This window comes from Onychomys torridus, chromosome 2 (assembly GCF_903995425.1).
Source record: "Onychomys torridus chromosome 2, mOncTor1.1, whole genome shotgun sequence".
NCBI lineage: Eukaryota > Metazoa > Chordata > Mammalia > Rodentia > Cricetidae > Onychomys > Onychomys torridus.
Genome location: NC_050444.1, coordinates 26,074,573 through 26,097,706, shown reverse-complemented (window position 1 = coordinate 26,097,706; position 23,134 = coordinate 26,074,573). Strand labels below are relative to the sequence as shown.

Here is a 23,134-nt window from a genome sequence, read left to right as displayed (position 1 = left end):
TTCTTTCAATGTACAGGTAAATGTAATCATTTTGGTGGATATTTTGCTTTGGTACAATGAAGGAGACTATAACAACAATGGCAGTCTGTCCATCACTCTTCTCATCTGCAATACATTCATACCAACAAAAGGTGATTCCATCGGAGAAAAGTCTTTACCAGAAATATATTCAGGGCAATTACATGATACCAAGAAAATAACTTCCCCTTCTTAGGCTTGAGATTTCTTATCCAAATACTTGGAAGACGGAATGAGAGGATGTCTAAGATTCTGCAGTTCATGTGCATATATCAAGTCATACATCATCATTTAGGTCTACAGTAGACTGTGTCCTCTGGCCCTGTAATCAATTAAGCTTAATCACAGAACTTGCTTAAAATAAAATCAACAGGGACTGAAGCATCTGCTATCTGCATCTTCCTCTGCCACAAGAAAGCAAAACCACAGAATGGTGGGTATGGTATGAGCTGGAGCTTAGAGTGAAGGTGGTACAGAACATGCCACAGCAGGAAATCAACAACAGGCACTGGCCTAACAAGAAACAATATATGGTTGCTGATGTTTCTACCCATAACCCAGAAAGAGTAATAAAAATAATACTTTGCAGGGTTGGGGATTTAGCTCAGTGGTAGAGCGCTTGCCTAGCAAGCCCAAGGCCCTGGGTTCGGTCCTCAGTTCAAAATATATATATATATATATTTTGCCATAACTATCAGTACATAGTTAAACTTCAAAACAAAAAACCTGGAACTTAGTAGAAAACTACTGATATAAATTATGATCTAATGGAAATAAATTATAAAAAAGCAACTTTTAGAGTTTTTAAAAAATATCCATAGTAAAAGAAATCAACTATCTATACAGAATGATTTCTACTTGTAAATTCTGGCTCTAATTCTTGAGTGACTATTCCAAGTAAGAGTCAACATTTTTCAAAGTCTGTTCTTCATCGTTAAGATATTCCAAAATAACATTTCCACCATTATATAAAGGGTTGTCCTCCCTAGTGATCCATGTTTCCAAAGTGTGATCCAAGGGCAAGGCTTCTCCTGAAGGGACGTGACACAGCCTCAGCTTCTGCTGAGAGAGAAACAAGTCACCAGTGGTAACGAACATCCCAGAACCTGAAGGGGGAATGCTGACTGCACATTACCTTGGCTGTCAGCTTGTTGTTTTCATTTCGAAGACTGGCTAGGGAAGCTGCGAAGTCCACCACCTTCCCAATGCTCCAGCGGAGGCAGAAGAACATGGCTTTGCTCTTCTCTTTGCTCCCCTTTGGTAAGTAGACTTGAAAGTAAATTCTTTCTGTCTGTGTAAGCAAAAGTTAACACACAGATTAGACCCATGATGCAAGACATTCCTTTCGCAGCTACTGGCATCCTTTCCTCTCTTCTTTTGCTCATAATAGGAAAACCCAACAATGATGTAAGTTTTAGTGAGAAAACCAATCGGGTGGCCCATCTAACTAAATGCATGTCCAAAGACCCAAAACCCTAGCTGTGCGATCTGTGTGATGACAACTGTGTGACCTTTTTATGTTCAGGGACTGAGGCAGAGGGAGCTCTCTCTTCTATGTCGAGTTCCAGTGATTCAGACCTGGACTGTAGGCTTCCCTCATATCCCCTAGCCACCCCTGAGTTAAGAATGAATTCAACCTGGACAGAGAGAACCAAGAAAACTGATGGATCATTCAAGAACATCAGAATCCCTAAACACAGGCCCCCTGTTCTTTCTGCTCGGAAACAAACTGGTTTCAACTGTACTTCCTGGGATCAAGTTCCCGTCATTCAAGAGACAAGGCTTTTGGTACAAAACACTTGTTTGTATGTGAGCAACTTTATCAGAGGCAGGGGGATTTCTGAGAACAAAGAGAAAAACCAGAGTACAGTAAAGCCCCAGAAAACACTTTATTAATAAAACAGGGCTTCAGAGGTGGGTCTCTACCATAGTCCGCCGCATCTTCCTGCGTTCTTCAGTTGTACTTAATTAACTTCATTAAAAAAACATAGGGGGAATAGGATCTTCCCTGATTCCTAAAAACTGCTTTAGGGAGACTGTCTTCACAGGTCAATTTCTGAACTATAAAAATGTTACTCTAAGTGAGGCATCTTTAATGGGAAATGTTGGGGAACAATCAAAGTTATCTTAAGAAATAACACAGTAAAACAATGCCTGAATTTAGATGTGTTAAGGTCAGTGGGATTTAGTATAGATAAAAATATTCAAAGACAAGAGAACCACTGCAACAGCCTAAGCGATGGCCACGTCCATCACCACCAGCCCTGCTCCCAGAGGACAGCAGCAAGCGTGCAAATAGGAAAAGGAAACCGAAAACTTACAGCCTCTAAACATCGGTCTTAGGACCAAAAAATGAGCTAACAGGAAGCTGAAGCAGGAGGTTCATGAGTTTGTAAATTTAAAAACAGCCTGGAAGACCCAGTCTCTAAATAAATAAACAACAACAACAACAAGAAACATAAAGAAAACTACAACAACAAACCCCACCGGCCATCAGGGCTTCAGAACAGGTAGTGCAGAGCTTACTGGTGGCTAAATGGGAAGTAAATAAAGAGATAAAGACAGGGCTCTTGGAGGCTCACAGCCTGCAGAGGGCCTGGTGTGGGACTTGGACTCCATATACTATCAGCTACCTTACAATCTCTTGTTTCTTAACCATTTCAGGGAGACTAGAATCCACAGAAGGGCTAAGGGACTGGCTGCTAAGTGCTAGCCTGGAAACTGTTCAAAGCCGTCAGTACAGAGGAAGGCACAAAAGCCGGGCTGTGTCTCCCTGACCCATACTGAGCTCAGCCCCAGAGTCTCCGAGCAGGAGCATCACTCGGCTTGGCTTAGGTTTGAAGCTGAGCTCTGGATGGGTGGGCTAGAGAGAAAAGACTGAACTGCCGGGAGGGACTGGGAAGTAAGGGGAGAAAAATCCAAGAAGCCCTTCAGAGTCAAGATGAACTTGTAGAATCAATAAACTTCAATTTTAAAACAAAGTGATGAACATAACAAATCTAAAAAGATATTAAAGTAAGTGATTTGGGATGCAATGAGAGACGTTACGTAATTTTTCCCATAAAAACGTTATAAAAGGAAAACAAGTAGAAGTAAAACAAGATGTAGATATTCAAGAAGAAATCCAAAAGCTAAAAAGACGGCTTCTAAGAGAAGAAACTCAAACCAGGTGAATGCCTATCCTCCTCAATTAAAAGGCTTAATTATTGAGACAATGGATTTGAAGGTCATCTAGAAGGCAGCATAAAGGGCACAAAAAGGAATTATAGATTCCTGGGGCAGCCTGGACTACATAAAAAGTTACCTTAAAAAAAAAAAAAAAAAGAAAGCAATCAAATGAATACAATGGCTGTAGGAGGAGACAATCAATATTCATCAGTAGGAAATGGGCAAAAAGCCATATCACACAATTCATGGGCTATGATGCACATTTTAAAGAAAGTGTCAGCAATGCTAGCACACAGGGTTTTTTTCTACTAGGCAATGGGCATACAGACAGAAGACGATTGCATAATCTATCTGAAACATGCTTGACTTTCATTTTAGCCCTTGTCACTATAAATATATGTATATGTTCATAGACACACATGTAGCGTGTTATGCTGTATGCTGGTTAGTGTTTTGTTGATTTTACACAAACTAGAGACAGCTGGGAAGAAGCCTCACTGAGGAATTGCCTCCATCAGATTGGCATGTCTGTGTGGCATTTTCTAGATTGCTAATTGATGGAGGAGGGCCCAGGCCCCTGTGGGCAGTGCCATCCCTGAGCACGTTGTCCTGAGCTATATAAGAAAACAGTCTGAGCAAGGCAGGGGGAGCATGAGTTCATGCCCCGACTTCCCTCAATGATGGTCCATGACATGGAAGCTGAAATAAACCCTTTCCTCCTCAGGTTGGATTTGGTCAGTGTTTGTCACAGCAACAGAGAAGCAGAGCCACATACAAATGGCTAAATGTTAATTAATGAATCTGTATTAAGGTGTGTAACTCTGTATGCTTGCATAGTCTGAGTTGTTCCTGGCACTCACTCCATAGCTCAAGTTAACCTTGAACTCTTGATCTCCCACCTCCGTCTCCTAGGTATTGGGATTTTAAAGAAACTATTTAGAGAAGGTCCCCTCCCTAAACACAAGAATCTTCACTGAAGAACAGGTGTTAATAACAATGCACCGAATAAACCTGAGATTTATTTACAAAAGTAAAGTAGGCCACAGTCATATAACGGAATAATGTGTAGCCACTGAATGAACCAGACCATAACCTGAGTACAGATAAATACCAAAAACATGATGCACAGTGGGGGAAAGAAGGCTACGTGGGGTTTATTGCCATCTCTACAAGAGGAAAAAATGCAGAGGTATGGCGTATTTATAGACTCTCCAGCATGTGACCTTTAGAAATGAGACATCAGGTTTAAGTTGCATTCAATGGAAGGCAGAGAAAGGAGACCCCATGAACATCTGACACGTTTGCTCTTCTCACCTGTGGCAGTGACTTGTCCCCGTCAGCATGCATCTTTAGCTTCATCAGAGCCACCTTTGCGGCTGTCCCGCTGGTTTTCGCGCCTTTCCGGCCTTTACTTACTGCCCCTCCTGCCTTGGTGTCTAAGGAAGAAGTATCAGCATGTAAGCACTTGCCCGTCGCAATTTCCAGATTTTCTTTCTTTTTTCTTCTCTCTTCTCTTTCCTTTTTTTCCCCCTCTTGTTTTGAGACAAGCTTTCCCTGTGTAAGCTTGGCTGGCTTGAATCTCACTGAGATCCAGCTGCCTCTGCTGGGATTTCAGAAGTACACCGCCATGCCCAGCTTTACCCTTATGGCCTTCAGCATACATAAATTGCACAGTATGGCTCTGTTAAGTATACTGACATGACTAATGGTCAATCTAAGTAAGTTACTGCTGTGGGAGGGCCCTTCTGTACGCCATGAACGTGTGTTGCTCTCAGTGGTTGATAATAAAACATGATTTGGCCTATAGCCAGGCAGAATAAGGCTGGGCAGAAGAGCTAACCAGAGAGACAGGGAGAAGGAAGGGTGGAGTAAGAGACGAGAGCCAGCCGTCCAGGAAACAAGATGTCAGAGAGCCCGTAAGCCACAGCCCACATGGCGATGCCCAGATTAATAAAAATGGGCTAATTTTAATGTAAGAGCTAGTTAATAATAACACTCTGTAATTAATATTAAGCCGCTGAGTGAATATTTCAAAGTGGCTGTGGGACAGGGTGGGACCGAAAAACCTCTGTTTGCAAGTTATACCTCAAAAAAATTCACAAGCATGTACTTTTTTGACCTAACCAATTTAATCTAAAGTGGCCACTGATGTTTTTATAAAACACTTCCGTTTTTAACAAAATTCCCACTCTTAATATGGGATAAAAGTTCTCTTGAACTAATATATTGCCAGAGAAACTAAGCTAAGTCACAGCCATGCTCTTTCCTAGTGCCTCATATTATCAGCAACATTCACAGCACAGCCAAACAGCCTTAGTAAAATGTATTCTGTAGACAAAGCTGTCCATCACCCCAACCTCATCAACATACCTAGCTATAATCCTTAACACCAGATCTAAGCTGCCCCCAAAATGAGACCATCTAATGAGAACTTTACAATTTTCTGATTTTCACTGCTCAGGAAGGCTTGTACAAAATTAAAGTGCAAGTTCTCGGGGCTGTAGAGATGGTTCAGCTGTTCAGAGCACTGGCTGCTTTTCCAGAGGACCTGGGTTCAATTCCCAGCACCCACATGGCTTATAGCTGTATATAACTCTTGTTTCAGGGCATCTGACACCCTGTATTCTCTCTGGTACCCAGACATACACACAGGCAAAACACCCATACAAATAATTTAAAAAATAAATAAAATTCCAGAATTCAAGTCCTTCCACTGGGGCTGCAGCCAAAACCTCCATAACTGGTGACCAGACGTTAGAGGCAGGAGCAGTGGAGTAACGGATGTCCGCCAGGAAGCAAAGCAGCCACACAAGCTCGCTAGGACTCACCAATAATGTCTTTGCCAAGCTTCTGTGTGGCAGCCATTCGCGGCTTTGGGATCTCCAGTTTTTCACACCCATGATCCGACTGATGACGGTGTCTACAAGTAACAGAGGAGCTGGCACTCGCTTACGTCCAACTAGACAGACACATAACGCTTGCACGGTTAAGGTGATTGATTACCTTAGGCAAAAGTTCTTCTCACAATAAGGACATATCACTGCCACGAGCTCTACTTCAGTACAGTCCTTGAATGAGCACGAGTAAGGTTTGTGATCATCTAGCTTCGGTCTCTCCTTGATTACATTCACCTAAAACAGTAAGGGGGAGGAAACTATAGTTCCCAGTGTTAGATGGCATCACCCACACCATTTTGCTTTAAATTTATTAGATTAAGTTATCTATTCTCACACACAAATTACAAGGAATATCTGTATGGGAAATGATTACTAGGCTTATTGTTCCCCTTTGTCATAACTTTTCTAATGTGTTATGATTACGTTTTGTTTTTGTTTTTTTGTTTTTTTTTTTGAGCTGTGGATCGAACCCAGGGCCTTGCGCTTGCTAGGCAAGCGCTCTACCACTGAGCTAAATCCCCAACCCTGATTATGTTTTAAGTTAAATTAAAATGACTATTCAGTTTCCTTACCTTTTTATTGAGACTGGGTCTTACTATGTAATATCCCAGCTGGCTCTGAATCTGCAATATTTCTATTTCGGCCTCCTGAGTGCTAGGATCACAGGGGTGTACCACTGCCCCTAGCTTATTGCCTACAGTTTTACCCCCTGCTTTGTAACAGTGCCACGTAAGAATGCCCTATAAAAATCTGCCCAAGTAGTCAACTTGTCAACCCTCAAAGGGGAGTCATAACTACTTCCTATGCCAGTTGTAGGAAATGAAGATCAATTTAGGACACAGAACCCTTAAAAATCACATGTGTAACATGCAGCAGTTTTCAAAAACATCAACTGTTTCCCATGCTATGTGGAATATTGTATGATCAGAAAATGTTACACCAGAATACAAATTGTTTTTTTGAAGGGGAAAAAAAAACAGATTAGCCACATTATTGAGCACAGAGAGTAACTACATTCTTAGAGTTAAGTAAATCTAAGAAAATGATTGCTTGAAATCTGTAACCCTAGGAAAATTCATTATATCAATGATGGAAACATTTATTATAATTAAAAACCTAAATTTTCTTCCAAATTTGCCGCAACGACCTAAAGGTAAAATTATTTTTACTTGGAAAAGTATCTGATAATGTAAGAGGTATTTGTAGAAATCAAATGGAACCATAAGAAAAAGAGCACAGAGGGCCAGATTTATATGTTTTTTGTTTTTTTTAAGATTTTATTTATTTATTATGTATACAGTGCTCTGTCTGCACGTGTCCCTGCAGGCCAGAAAAGGGCACCAGATCTCATTACAGCTGGTTGTGAGCCACCATGTGGTTGCTGGGAATTGAACTCAGGACCTCTGGAGAAGCAGTCAGTGTTCTTAACCACTAAGCCATCTCTCCAGCCCAGATTCATATGTTTTATAAGAAAATACAATACATTCCTTCCATTCCGTCTTACACAATACTAACAAGTTAGATAATTTCTGCTTTCCTCAAATAGATTACACCAAGGGTCCGATTTGCACTAACACCATGGAACCTTCGTTTTTTTAGAACTGAGAGAATGGAAGTGAAAATTCTTCAGTAGGACTCAGTGAATAGTGGCAAGGATAAACCCACTGAAATTACCTCCTTAAAGGCAGGTGCTTCCATTTCAGTGAGGGGAATTCTCAGTGAACTCCCCGCCCTTCTGTCTTGGAGAGAAGCGATGCCAAGTAGTATCTGCGCACCAAGCCTTGGACAGCTGTGCCAGATGTCCTCAAAAGGCACACTTGCTCTGCACTAAGCTTCCTCCTTTATTAGTAGTGATGAGGGTGTTACTGTGGCTTCTATCTTTGCCTTCCCTTCCATATCTACTCATATGTTTGGAATCAGGATAAGGATGTTCTTTTGCTCTTGATGGCCTAGGGCTGACTGGGTCCAAAAACTTGACTGCCAAAGAATCCTATCACCAGACACCAGCGAAAATGAACACTATAATGAAGGGGGCCGTGAACTGGAAGGACAGTATGATGTGGCCAATCATAAATGCACAGCCTATGCTATGAGTGGGCTTCCTAACCAGAAATGTTGAGAATAAAGACTATGAGGATAAAAAGGTATAAATACCAACCAGAGCAAATTTTCTCCAAAGAGAGGAAAATACTAGAAATGCAACAAAAGATTCTTTATATAATTCGTTTAGGATGCTAAACTTTAATGTCTAGTACATCAACTAACTTTAAATCTAATCAAATTCTAAAAGTGCATGAATACAAATATATAAATTATGTCAGATAAGAGAAAATAAACATACCTCAGGACAACCATGAGAGTCCTTGCTTCTGTGTTCAAGGCTTAAATAATTTCAAAACAGTGTTTATTTAAATGCAATCAATTAATTTACTTAATGATAACAGAAGTAATTCGGGCTATCTTAACATCTCACATCTTTACGGTGCATTATGCTCACTACACTCGTGACTTTCATGTTAAGAACAAACTGAAAGAACAAACCACAGAAAGTAGTGTCTACAGTCTCAAACGTAAATGTTTGCCTACAATTGAGTAAACAATACAGCACTCTAGTTATGCTTTCTTTGGGTGCTTTACAGTGCATGCAAACGTCAGCTTCTTCTGAAAGGAATCAGTTAAATGAAGAAATGCAATGTTAGGGCATGTCTTCCCAAATACCTGGATGGTGCACAGGTTATATTTGCAAGTGTTGTGTTCAATGCACTATCCATTTTAAGAGCTTTATAGGTTGGACTCTTTTCATCTGTTAATTAAAATACAGAAAATAATCATAGCTGGATTTTTAAAAGCTATATTCTTTATATGTGGACATTACTTTCTCATTGTAAATTATGATACCTATTCTTAAAATCCACATTTATGACTGCATTTCTTGAAACTTAAAAGATTAATGATATATATGTATAATTAGTCTATGACTAGTCAGTTTGCCTTTTTCACAAGTGATTACAATGCTGAATACCAACTGTCAATGGCTAAAATTACAACTATTTTAAAATCATTCTACTTTTCAGAAATTAACCCCATATTGAAAAACACCAAAAATCTTTTCAAATCCTACATAAAAACTTACCAAAATATTCCCGAACAACCATCACATACAAATGGAAGAAAATCTAAAATTGGAGGAAAATATGGTAGGTACTGGTCAGTATCTGATTTTGATTTAGTTTTCTTAAGCAAAAAGAATCTACTGGCCAATTCTGTAAGAAAAATTTTCTTTCGACTGTCCCTGTGTAGCAAGTCACCCTGTAATCTCCATTAAACAAAATCTATTAAATTTTCAACTCCAGGAAAAAGTGGCTGAACCAACAGGAGGTAGACATTATTCATTATGACTTTGTTAAATCAAAAAAAAAAAAAAAGAAAGAAAAAGAAAAACAAATAAACAAACAAAAAACAACTTTTTGGGGTGGTATTTTTGTTTTGTTTCCAAGATTTACTAGGTGTTGGTTTTGAGGACCATATAATGCAGACTCTGCATTTGGCATAAAAAATTCTTAAATCTAACTCCACTTAACATCAATCTAGCAGTATTAAGTAGATTACCTAATAATAAAGCCATGGATATACATGATGTAGAATATGTATGTATGTATGTATGTATGTATGTATGTATGTATGTATGTATGTATCTATCTATCTATCTATCTATCTATCTATCTATCTATGCATATGTGTATCAATCAGATGTATATCTCAATCTATCATACTTTACTAGTTATTTTGTCCTAATGTGTTTTGGAAAGTTCATACAAGTATCAATTCTCAGATTTGGAAACTAACTTAATAATTAACTTTATCTAATGATAAAAATAATCAATCACTTTTTGTGGGTTTATTTTTTGTTTGACACAGTTTCACATGGCCCAGACTGGCTTCAAAACTCCTGATCCCCTGACCCACCCACCCCCCTTTTTCAGACTCTAGAGTGATGGAATTACAGGTGTGAGCCATCATTCCCGACTTAATGACTTTCTAAATTGACTATATCTTAAACATTAAATTATAGCAAGTAGCCACATGAAGCTAGATATGCCAATCATACTACTTTCACAATGAAAACCAGAAGATACAGCTCAGTCCCCTTCAGAGAAAACTGTAATAGTCTAGAGAAGATGTCACCCTACAGAATGCTTTGGTCCAACACGTAAAGAGGTTGTAGTAAACAAAAGGGAGCCTCCAGGTAAGCGTTCTTGCAGCCTAAGGGCCTGAATAATGCCTCCCTCGACTGAGAAGTGCCTGATGAACTACCACTGTTGTTACTAAATAAAGCATGATGCTTCGAGCTTCAATTTGATACCAAGAAATTAAAGATACATGTGTCAATGTGAGAAGCTGAAACATAATAATCTGCAAAAGTTTTATATCTATTCTTAAATTTATTTATTTTGTGAGTGTGTGTGTTCTTGCACTTTGACACACATGTGGAGGTCAGAGGATAACTTTAAGAATCAGTTCTATATTTCCATCATGTTTGTGAGGCAGGATCTCTCTCGTTACTCCAGCCAGTGCCCTCTGTACATATGAGCTGCCTGTTCTACTGCCCCTGCTCCTGTCTTGTTACACACTGAGCCATCTGGCTGGCCCACTATGCCACTTTTCAATGTGAAAAACCGAGCATGTTTGCTATTGTGAGACTTTGAGTGATGAAGCATATATTATATGCCATTCAAGGAAGCCCAAAGCGAAAAGTTATGATCAAGATAAGTTCCTAGTATCTGATATCTCCACTTAATTTTAACTCTTTTCAACTAATCCCAAAGAGACAGATCTCAACTTAATAAACATGAAAGATATGTAAAACTGGAAGGGATAAGCTGTATCGCAGATAGCAGACATTTTTAGACATAAGTCAGCCTGACCAGATGTACAAGGCGGAACAGTATAACCCAGATGGCTAAGTTTTCATAGGAAAGGACCATGTGAAAACAAGTTTTGACCTACTGAGTGGTTCGTAGCTACAGTCAATGGTATGGGACATATCGAAGTAACAATGAATTAAATCACCTGTCCTGTTGTCTTTGCTTACCACAGGCATCACAACTGAATCCAGGCCAAATCTAAGAGTTGGATTCAGAAACTTGCTGCAAATTGACTGAAGCTGCAGCGGGATGAAGCCCTACATGAACATTCGGAGTGCAGTCCAGTCGGCAAAGGCTGTGTTGTCAGTGAGTCTAAGGCTTGAAGAACTTGCCGGCTACAGGAATATAACACCTACCACTAGAGTCTAGTTTATGACGGGTTCTCTGTCCAGTGGAGAGACCACCACCATACTATTTATTAAACCTTTCTAAAATGCAGTTTACGAATCTGCCACTAACCACTTAAGTGAATCCGGCACCAAAATCAACGCGCCGTTCGTTCAAACAGTGATGATTTAAACAGTGATTGAGTGGGAGAGTGCCTAAGGACCCACTGTAATAGTTTGAGGGTCAGAAACCCTGAGACTTCTAAAAGCCCGCGAACGCAGTTAAAAACGGATGCTGTTCAATTCATTCGTCTGAAAAAAAAAAAGCCTGAGACAGTGGATGCGCCCAGGTCGCAGTGGTAAGGACCGAGGCAGCCCTGATCTACGCCTTTTCAGCCGAAGGCTTCCTGAGCAAAGCGACCGGGAAGCCCCGAGAAGTCTGCAAGGTCTGCTTTTAGGAGCTGGGCGGAAAGCAGGGGGCCACCAGTGAGTGTCACCCCTAAACTGAGGGACAGCAACCCAAAGCACCCGCCTCCCGGAAGGCCGCACGCGCTCCGCGTCCTCCCTCACCCGCCGCCACCGCCCCAGCCGTCAGAACCCGGCCCAGGTCTCCCGCGGCCGGGCACGGGGCTTCCAGCGTCACCTCGCTGCCGGCAGTGCTGCACCTGGCAGTGCTGCCCGATGTCCAACTCCGCCATCTTCCCACGGCCGCAAAGGAGGGGCGGGGCGTGAGCGGGGGCGGGGCCTGCGGGGCGGGGCCTGCGCGGGGACCGGAAGTACGCTGGGAGGAGGTGCGGCTTTCTCAAGGTTGGGGCAAAAGGAGGTAGCACTCGGTTCCTGGAGCGGAGGTTTTCGCACTCGCACGGTTTGGAAAAACCCAGCTCCTCTTTTGGAAACCGCACCCACCGCTCTCCACGCTGAGCCTCCAAAATCGACAAAGGCCTCACGATAATTTCTTGTTTTTCGTAGTGACTGTAAAATCCCAGGAGCCAGCACAGACCTGGCGCAAAATGTAAGAATCAAGGGACGTACCTGGACACTGGTTACTATTGTCTTGATGATTCAGTTTGAAGTAAAAGCACACACAGTGGAAGCATCAGACCTTTGTTTCTACTGTAAAGTCTTGTTTATTTAAATGCTGATAGGAAAAAAAAAAACACAAAGTGCACAGGGCTCCTCGGTGTGGAGAGAGCATACTCACTCATTCACTTCACACTGCCAAGGCAAGCTGCCCCGACAGGAGGAAGGGAGCTGTTTGATGTCTCACGAGCCACTTCACAGCTGCGGAGAAGACGCCCTTCCTTGTAGGTGGGGTGGGAAGGGATGCCATTCCACTGGCAAGACACCCAACACCACTCAGAGTGGGTGAGTGACACTCAGAGTGGGTGAGTGACACTCAGAGTGGGTGAGTGACACTCAGAGTGGGTGAGTGACAGAGTACATGAGTGATGGAGTGGGTGAGTGACACTGAGTGGGTGAGTGACACTCAGAGTGGGTGAGTGACACTTAGAGTGGGTGAGTGACACTCAGAGTGGGTGAGTGACACTCAGAGTGGGTGAGTGACACTGAGTGGGTGAGTGACACTGAGTGGGTGAGTGACACTCAGCTGCACTCATGCCAGGAACCCAGGAAGTCTCCACTATCTCCCATGTGACTTAAGAGATTCTCCAAACAATGTTCTTGTGGAGAGTAAAGCGGATGACTGCCCCACACCACACTTCAGTGCATTCTGGGTATTAGATCGCAGGGCCTCAGAAGAGACTTGTAATTTTATACTTTTAAGTAAGTTTGAAACTGTTAAGGACTATGTGGACTTTTGAACTTGGACTGAATGCATTTTTGCATTATGATGCAACAACACTTTGGGGGCAGGGAGGGGAATGTGGTAGTTTGAAAGAAAATGGCCCCCAAAGGGAGTGGCACTATTAGGAGGTGTGGCTTTATTGGAATAGGTGGTATGCCATTGTTGGAGGAAGTGTGTCATTGTGGAGGTGGGTTTTGAGGTCTCATATATGCTCAAGTTGTACCCAGAAAGACAGTCCACTTCCTGTTGTCTTCTAATAAAGATGTAGACAGCACCATGTCTGCCTGCATGCTGCCATGCTCCCCACTGTGATGAAAATGTACTGAACCTCTGAAAATGTAAGGGAGCCACTTCAATTAAATGTTTCCCAAAAATGAAAACAAAAAATGACATTATGAAATTTGCCACCAAATGGATGGAACTAGAAAAACATCATCCTGAGTGAGATAACCCAGACCCAGACAGACAAATTTGGTATGTACGTACTTATAAGTGGATGTTAGCAGTTAAGTAAATGATAATCATGCTACAGTCCACTGACCCAGAAAGGCTAAGTAACGAGGAGGATTCTAGGGGGATGCATGGATCTCCCTGGGAAGGGGAAATAGAACAGATTTTGCAGGTGGACTGGGGTCAGGTGGGAGTGGGAAAAGGTAGGACCAGGTGGTGGAAGGGGAGGATGAAGGAAAAGAATGCTGGAAGAGATGACTGGAATTGGAGGGCATTTGAGGGGCCATGTGGAAACCTAGTGCAGTAGAAACTCCAACGATTCTACAAGGATGACCCTATCGAGGCCTCATGTAATGGAGGAATGGAGCCTGAACTGGCCATCTTCTGTAGCCAGGCAACTTCTTCCAGTGGTGGCACTGGGACAGCAATGCGGCCACAAAACCTTTGACCTACAAACTATCCAGCCTGCAAGATGGGCAAAGGCAATAAAAGGCACAGAACTTGTGCGAGTGCCCAACCCATGACTGGTCTAATTTGAAGCTCACACCAGGAAAGGGAGCCCATTCCTGATTGATGCCTAGAGGGCCAGAAACTGGAGGCCGGATAGTCCAGAGACCTATGTTAAAAAAAAATCAGTAAAATGATTCCTAATGATATTTTGCTTTACTCATAGATTGATGCCTAGCCCCGCTGTCATCAGAGAGGCTTCCTCCAGCAGCTGATGGAACAGAAGCAGAGACCCACAGCCAGACATTAGGTGGAGAGGGAGCTCTAATTGGATATCTCCATCGGGTCCCTCCCCTTGGAAGAGGAGGAAGAAGAATTGTAGGAGCCAGAGGGGTTGAAAATACCAGCAGAACATGGCCCACAGAATCAGCTAAGCAGGGCTCATAGGGGCTCAGAGACTGAATGGGCAGTCGCGGAGCCTGCATGGGTCTGTGCTGGGTCCTCGCCAAATATGCTGTGGCTGTTAGCTTGGTGTTTTTGTGGGGCTCCTAATAATGGGAGTAGGGGGTGTCTCTGAGTCTTTTGGCTGCCTTTGGGACTCTTTTTCTCCTTCTGGCTGCTTCTTTCAGCCCTGATATGAGGGCTTGTGGCTAGTCTTATTGTAACTTGTTATGCCATGTTCAGTTGACATCCCTGAGAGGCTTGCCCTTTTCTGAAGGGAAATGGAGGAGTGGATCTGAGGGAGAAGGGAGGAGTAGAGGGAGGGGAAAATGTGGCCTAGATGTGTTATATGAGAGAAGAAAGAAAAAAAAAAAGTTCATATGCTAGAGAACAGAAAATTATGTTCTAATCGAATGTTTGACACTTTTGGGCAGGACATTACATATGGTGTCCCTTAATGCTAAAAAGTTTTTAAAACTCATTCATGGCATGTTTTGAGTATTAATTATTGATACCCTGTTTTAGTTTTTATTGGTTGAAATAGGATTAACTCTGGCTTGAACTTTCTGGCAAAACTAAAGGTGTAAGAACATGAACTTGGGAAAGAAGCTATGACATGGGCATGAAGTGTACTTGCTGCTCTTCCAGAGGACCCCAGTTCAGTACCCAGTACAAATGTCAAGCAGTTCACAAACATCTGCAACTCCAGCTCCAGGGCATCTGGTGCCCCTTCTGGCTTCCTTGGACACCCCTAAATATGTGTACATAACCCACACACAAACACATAGACAGATGTGTTATTAATTTTTTTTACAAAAGAAAATATATTTAGTACCAAAACTGATGAGATTTAAATGTTAGGTTCTGTGAAGATGCCTAAACTATTAGCATAAACATGAAAAATTCAATAGTGTTTTATTTTTTAATTCCAAATTATAATAGGCAGGTATTGTGGCGCAGACTTTTAATTGGGAGTATGTGACAAGTAGCTAATGTGACAAGAGTTATTAGGGTCACAGACAGCTCTGGCAACCCTAACAATCTGTGCTCAGCTCCCTACTCTCGATTCACCAATTAAGGAGACAGTAATAATGAGAAGCAGAGAAATGAGATTTATTCAACCTGGCCACACTGGGAAGAGGAATAATGAAGAAATCCAGTGTCTGCCAAGTTCATTTGGGGGGTTTAAAAAGAAGACAAGAGTTATTCATGCCTATGTAAACAGTCCAGCTCAAGGTATACTCTCACCCACAACTGAACCGCCATTGTCCTGGTTTCTGGTCTGTCCTGCAATGTCAGAACTGTGTGAAATTTCTCCCTGAGAAACAAGTTCCTCCTCTGTCTGGAACAAAGGGTTCAACCTTTTTCTGGTCCCAGCATAAAATCCTAGGAAAATCCCTATCCTTTGGGGTCATTATTTTAATAGTATGGTAGCCAGAGGAAGGGGCACAAGAATCTCTCTTCAGAGTATATTTGCTCTTGCTAGGATGGTTGGAATAAAGCATCAAAAATACCTGTCAAAGCCAGTTGACTTATAACTGTAACCTCATCACACAGGAGGCTAAGGCAGGAGGACCACACTGAGTAAGAGGTCCTGTGTGATGGTTTTTGCGGCGCTCTTGCCCCAAAGGAAAAGCCATGACACGTGACAGAATCTACTAACAAGAGTTTTATCAAGACAAAGGGATAGATGTGATCAGGCCTGTGGAAGGACACGTGTGAGAAAGAGACCGGGGAAACATGGCGCTGCCTTATAAAAGCCAGGACACACCTGCACACACAGGACAATGCACAGAGATCGTGTGTATAACCATGGGCAAGGGTCACGCAGGGCGTATGACCTGGAAATGACTAGGCAGAGATAACTAAGTGTCCCGCAGGGCACGCACCATCATGGGGCATGGTTGGATTTCCTACCACTGTGTCCAAAAAAAGAAAAAAATGTTCACTGTTTAGTGAACAATTAAGTCAACATTGGCACATATAATCTGTTATAATCTTAATGAAGGAGAATAATAAAAAATATACATAAACTCCAGGACAGGGAACATAGGCAAAGTCATTTGTTTCACTCTGCTTGCCAGACCAAAACTAACTTTAACACATCGCTTGGTTCACATTTTAAGTGTGAAAGAGGAAAACTGGGGCGTAATAAGCAAGGTGGCAAGGTGGTGGTGAAGGAATTCACATCGTTATCATGTAAAATGCACTGTTAATTAGGTTTAGAGCTTGAGCAACAGCGATAAAGATGGGTCTCATACAGAGGAAGGTCTGTCATCACAGTCTGCCCCTCTCAGTATTATGGCCACGTTTGTGTGTATATGTGTGTGCTGTGTGTGTGTGTGTGTGTGTGTGTGTGTGTGTGTGTGTTAAAAAAATCTTTTAATCAAGAGTTTTTCACCAGTCAGTGCACTTGTAACATTTTCTTAAGTAATTACTCTTAAGAGAGATAATTTTAGTAGTCCTGACAGGCATACATAAAATTATTTTGAAATGACACCTTTAATTACATTTTGGCATGGGTTGAATCTTCAAGTATAATTTGTCTAATTAACTATGGAGATTTTTGATGATGCAATAACAGCTACTATTAACTTTGCTTCTTGAAATTCCTACCAATCAAAACAGAATGAAATCTTTTAAACTATGATTTATTTTCTAGCAAGAATATTCTGAACAAGGACAAATGTTTATCTCCTTCTCTAGTGTATGTGCTGTATGCTTTCTCCAAGGAAAATGGGCCATCATTTTGTCAGAACTTCTGTGCATGATAAGAGTATTTCTCCCACATTATCAGAATAATGATTCAGATTGTTGAATCTAGTAGGTGATTTAAATTTCTTATCAGCTATGCTCTCTCTATGCATCTATTTCTTCAACAGATATTGATAGTGTCTAGAGTGTGCTAGGCTCTGCTTTCCAAATTTTGAAGACACTGGTGAACAAATAAATAACAACCTCTGCTTTCTTGGGAAGCATTTTAGAGGTGGGGGAGATGGAAAAGAAACAGAACATAGATGTAAACCAAACTAGCACACAGTAGGTGGTGGCAAATTGTGTGGAGAGACAGTGCTAAGGAGGGACAGGAGACTGTGGGGTTTGACTTTGAGAAGATAGGGTAACAATTTCAAAGAGGAGGGGGTAGTAAGGACAGAATGAATAAGATGTGAGGAGCTTGTAGGAGCAGATCTCTTCAGAGGAGTAGCAAAAGTGTACTCTGTATTTTGGCCAGAGCTGGGAGGTCATCGGGACTGAACTAGAGCAGCCTGGGGGTGGTAGCGTGCATGGACAGGTATAATTATCCTGGTAGGAACAAGATATACTAAAGAGATGTTTGAGGCTTATCAGACTACTGAAACAATTGTCCTTGGAAAATTGGAATTTCCCCAAGAATCCCATGCTGGGAGAAGAAGAAGGCCAAAGGCTGAGGAACTTGTCTTCCAAAAAGAGATTCCATACAGTTCTAACAAGTTGTCAGAACACCTTTCAGGGGAGACAAGCAGAGATCAGGATGGGTAAGACCACACTTTGACCATGACTGCTCTGTTACACACATTTCTTGACTTCCACTTAAACATGAAATTCTTGTCAGGACCCAAGAGGAATTGGGGAGTGTCACTGGACCTCTTTGTTCCTCTTCCCAGTGTGAGCACATTAAGTATGTCTCTCTCATCCTTCAGCTTTTCCTATTATTTGTATGCTTAATTGTCTTATTGGGGGTTGGTGGACAAGATGAGGACATGGGCATTGACTCTAAGAGTTCCAGTAGCAGAGGGAATACTGTGAATAACAGGGTTTGATATTACTGTCTGTCTTGGCTTGAAGGCATTTGTTGAGGACCTTGGAATTATAGTAAAGTAGGAAATTACTGTAGCTTTTAACTCAGACTTTTCTGGCTCTGTGTAGGAGGACTATGGCAAGATCAAGTGTTTACAGGGTGTTCTGTTGTAAGTCTATTGATAGACTTTTGGTAAGAGATGACTATAGCTCCAAGCATAGTACAAGCTGTTCTGGTGGGGATAAGTAGTCAGGTTTACAGTCAAATCTAAGCACCTTTGGATTCTTTAACATCTTTCTAAGCAGGGATGGATAAAGAGCTGTTCAGACAAAACTAGTAATAGGCACTATATGCTTTCATTTCGAATTAGGGCAATCACATTTTTAGTTTTACAAAATTGCTACTTTTCATTATGATTACCTTTGTGCTGATTATGATGCATGAATGTTACATGCCGTGTGTATTTGGTTCTGAGAAACAAGAACTTCTGATGGAAAGAATGTGTACATGCTTGTTGAGCTGCTTAATGGATAACTATTTGATGCTGCTCCGCAGTGTGTTTAAAGGGTGATTCTTCTTTGTTGCTTTGAGAGCTCATTTGACATTCTAAAAATGGATGCAATTTCAAAGGGTAGCCAAAATGTATCAATTAGCCTGACATCTAGGTCTCTTTAACAGATCTATAAATTTCCAATTTCCTTTGCCATCTTAACCATGCTAAATCATCTTGAACAAGATCATTCTTTTGAACAACAGCTTTCTTATTAGCTGAGATCAATCGAGATTAGAAAATGAAAAATACTCCAGACGCTGAGAACTTTTTATGAAACCACATTTGTAGGATGAATATTGAATGAAGATTAATGTGTTATTTTCAGCTTCTAAATCATTGATTTACAAATTTATTTTCTACATCTCGCTGCTGGATTAAACACTAATGTATGTGTGGATGGTTTACTTGCTGGCACGCATTATCTTTCTCCCACTGAACTTATATATTAATGGAAGGGAATGACTTTTAATTTTAAATGTGCTTTGCTTTGCATACTGCATGTGGTTCTAAAAGTGCTACACATTACACTGGATAAAATGGTTTTCTGTTGAATTATAAATCATTGACCAGATTCTTCATTTTAACTATTGATTGATTTTATCTCTTTGGATAAAATACGGGACCCTTAGTGCATGTATAGATCCCATGTGAGATCTATGAGCCTTTGTGAGTCTTTGAAGAAATCTCACCAATCCTTTACTGTGGACTTCCTTCAAACTCTAATACTACAGATTAGCAATATTCCCACATATTGTGTATAACGTATATTGTATTATAATTCTCTTTAACATTCTTCCATATCAGAATACAATATACTACTTTCTTAACTGTCTGTCTTCCTTTAACAAGAATGTAGGCTACAAAAATACACTCAAGGATTTGTAGAGCTGGTTCAGTGATGAAGAATACTTATTGCACTTTAATCCAAGCACTTGGGTGGCAGATGCAAATGGATCTCTGTGAGTTTGAGGCCAGCCTAGTCTACAGAGTGAGCTGCAGAACAGCCAAGATTATATGGAGAAACTCTGTCTTGAAAGGAACAACAAAACACACACACACATACACACACACACACACACACACACACACAGAGAGAGAGAGAGAGAGAGAGAGAGAGAGAGAGAGAGAGAGAGAGAGAGAGAGAGAGAGAGAGAGAGAGAGAGAGAGAGAGAGAGAGAATACTTATTGCTTGTCTAAGTTAGGTTAGGGTTTATATTGTGTGATGAAAGACCATGACTGTCTTAGTTAGGTTTACTTACTATTGCTATGATGAAGGTGATTCTTAAAAAAAGAAAGCATCTAATTGGGGCTTGCTTACAATTCATAGGTTTACTTCATTGTCAACGTGGCAAGAAGCATGGCAAACACAGGCAGACATTGTGCGGGAGAGGTAACTGAGAGTTCTACTGTAGGATCTGCAGGCAGCAGGAAGAGAGCGGGAGACACTGGGCCTGGCTGAACATTTAAAACTTCAAAATCCATTCTCAGTGACACACTCCCACGAACTAAGCCACACCTACTCCAAGGCCACACCACTTATTCTCTGTCAAGTAGCACCACTCCCTAATGACCAAGCATTCAAATCTATGAGCCTATGGGAGCCATCCTTATTCAAACCACCACGATTACCAAAAGCAACTTGGGGAGGAAAAGATTTGGCTTACATACCCCGAGTCCTAACTAAGTGAGGGAAGTCAAGGCAGGAACTCAAATGAAGGCAGTGTTGCTTACTGGCTTGATCCTCATGGCTTGCTCAGCCTGCTTTCTTCCTAAATCCAGGACCACCAGCCCAGGGATGGCACCACCCACATGGGCTGAGCACGCCTCTATTAATCATTTATGAAGAAAAATGCCCTACAAGCCCGCCTACAGCCCAACCTGATGGAGGCATTTCCTCAACTGAGGTTCCCTTCTCTCAGATGACTCTAGTTTGTGTCAAGTTGACACAAAACTAGCCAGCACAGAGTTCTATCATGAGTACCAGAGTTAGGATTCCAGCATCCAAACTGGGTGGTTTACAAACACTTGTAACTCCAGCTCTAAAGGAGCTGACTATCTTCTGGCCTCTCTCCCAGCATGCACACTCAGAGATAATAACATACAAATAAATCCTAAAAAAATCCACTCAAGAAAAATGATAACTAAATGGATAATGGACTTTCTTTTACAGGGGCACTAATTTCCTTGTGAAAGTTTTGATGACTTCTATTCATTTTTCAAATTATGGATTATTTTTCACTTTTTCTCCCAACCTCTTCTTTGATTTCATGACAATATCTGTTTTCTCTATTATTTGTTTTCATAATCTACAGATTGCTCCTAAGAAACTGTTAGAGCTTTCCTTTACCAAGTCTATCATTTGTGAGATAATTTGTTTAATTTCTGGGTTCTCTCCTAAGCTGTAAGCTCTGTGAAAATAGAAAATAATTCTGTTTGTTCTTAGTTATATCCCCTAATATCTACACCACAGTAGAAGAATATAGAGATGGTCTGTGTGTATCTATTATGCATATAGTATTTTGCCTGCATGTGTCCCTGCAGACCAGAAGAGGACACCAGATCTCATGACAGATGGCTGTGAGCCACCATGTGGGTGCTGGGAATTGAACTCAGGACCTCAGGAAGAACAGTCGGTGCTCTTAACCTCTGAACCATCTCTCCAGCCCCATACTTTTTTAACTCAAAAATTTTTGAGACTTTCATATGAGTACTGTATTTTCATCATTACCAGCCACCAACTCCTCCTGTCTCCCCTCAACTCCCTCTGAAGTTCATGACCATAAGTGTGTGTGTATGTATGTATGTATGTATGTATACATATACATAGCCATGTGCATATATATGTATATACATATATATGTATATACACATATACATATAAATACTGAGACCATTAAGTGTTGCTTGTATGTATATGTATTTAGAGCTGGCCAATTGGGATTGGCTAACCCTCACCCCAGGTGAAGCTCTACATGCTATTAATAGTTGCTAAGAGAAGGATCAGTCTTTTCCATGGGTGAGCCCCCGATAGGATCTATTACTTTCAAGGCCTCGTAACAACCCCTTCCTTCCCTTCATTTCACATTATAATTAAGCAAATGTTTAGTGAATTTCTCTTCTGGACCATCTGGGGGTGCTGTATATACAATGAAAAGAACATAATCTTACTATGTAGCCTAGGTTAGCTTGCTTGGACTACAGGAGCACACCACCATACTTCACTGGGAAAACCAGAGTGAAGATTTAAGCCTGAACCATCTCTTCCACTTTGATAGCCTGTGTAAATTTGGCCAATTCACACCCAGTTACCAATTGACTCTAAGGTACTTCATTTATTGGAGAAAAATAAACTATTTTTCATGCTTAAATGTGTGGTCTTGAGGAAACTTCACAAAGGTACTTTTGTTTAGTTAGGTATGAGTTAACAGGGTTTTTTTTTGTTGTTGTTTTTTTGTTTTTGTTTGTTTGCTTTTTTTTTTAAAGCTGTTTACAATAAACCCACAGAAATAGCTATTATTTTCTCAAGTTTATCTACAGATGAAGGATCATGCGTATGGTATGTGTGAACACACAGTGGGTGCTCAAAAGATTACAGCTGTTACTACAAATTTTAAAAGGTGAGTCCCTAACCAGCTTGATTTCCCAGCCTTAGAAGACAGTCAGGAAAGGTGGGGTCAAGGGACCAGCAGTGGGAACAGCTGCATGATAAAATGTGATCAAGGAAGCAAGTACAAAAAATGTTCTAGAGGCTTTTAGATAATTAACCAAGATACCGCTTACATTTGGATACATACCAAATTAGAGCAAAATGTATGTTACTAATCATGCTTTAGATGGACAGTAGGAAATGTCTCAATGTTCAAGTTTTTGCCAACTTTCTGCTAGACTCACCAATGTTGGATGAAAATGGACGAATTTGCTCTGATGGCATGCGACTCTGGCTTACTGTTCTTAAGTATCAAGGTGAATTCATCACTGATGGATGCTGTCTTTAGCAGTAGTCTGTTTATGATCACATATAGACTCTGATGATGTTCAAATACAGCAGTGTGAGGTTTTGAAAGGCAGAGCATAGACTAACTGCCATGGGCCATTTTTTGGCAGTGCACTTTAGACAGGTTTTCAGTTGTATTCTAGCATCTGACCAAAGACTTTGCTCACTCCCTGGCATCCCCAGGAGGTGGGGCTGACAAAATGACCATGGAATAAAGATGATATTATTTTCTCCAGGTATTTTCTACTTTCTGTTACTTGGATATTTATGGAAAGGTGGTTCAAGCGAGGATAAAACCGTCCCTCACTTCTGGCCAACTTTTCTCGGCTCCCT

At 41.2% G+C, this 23,134-nt stretch overlaps 1 protein-coding gene across 4 annotated transcripts; it reads right to left on the bottom strand.

The window, feature by feature from the left end:
- Positions 1 to 654: 654 nt before the first annotated feature.
- Zfand1 (zinc finger AN1-type containing 1) lies at positions 655 to 12,050 on the bottom strand. 4 transcript variants are annotated; one of them, XM_036179759.1, is made up of 8 exons: positions 11,978 to 12,050; positions 9,217 to 9,259; positions 8,425 to 8,464; positions 6,190 to 6,317; positions 6,015 to 6,106; positions 4,501 to 4,622; positions 1,154 to 1,309; positions 655 to 1,080 (listed from the first exon to the last, which is right to left on the bottom strand). In XM_036179759.1, exons 1-8 carry the CDS (start codon positions 12,030 to 12,032, stop codon positions 907 to 909), a joined length of 810 nt encoding a protein of 269 aa, XP_036035652.1. In that variant the 5' UTR covers positions 12,033 to 12,050; the 3' UTR covers positions 655 to 906. The 4 variants fall into 4 exon arrangements, with proteins under 4 accessions (XP_036035652.1, XP_036035653.1, XP_036035655.1 ...); XM_036179760.1 differs by having other exon boundaries at positions 655 to 1,077; XM_036179762.1 differs by having other exon boundaries at positions 655 to 1,077; positions 11,905 to 12,045.
- Positions 12,051 to 23,134: the final 11,084 nt, after the last annotated feature.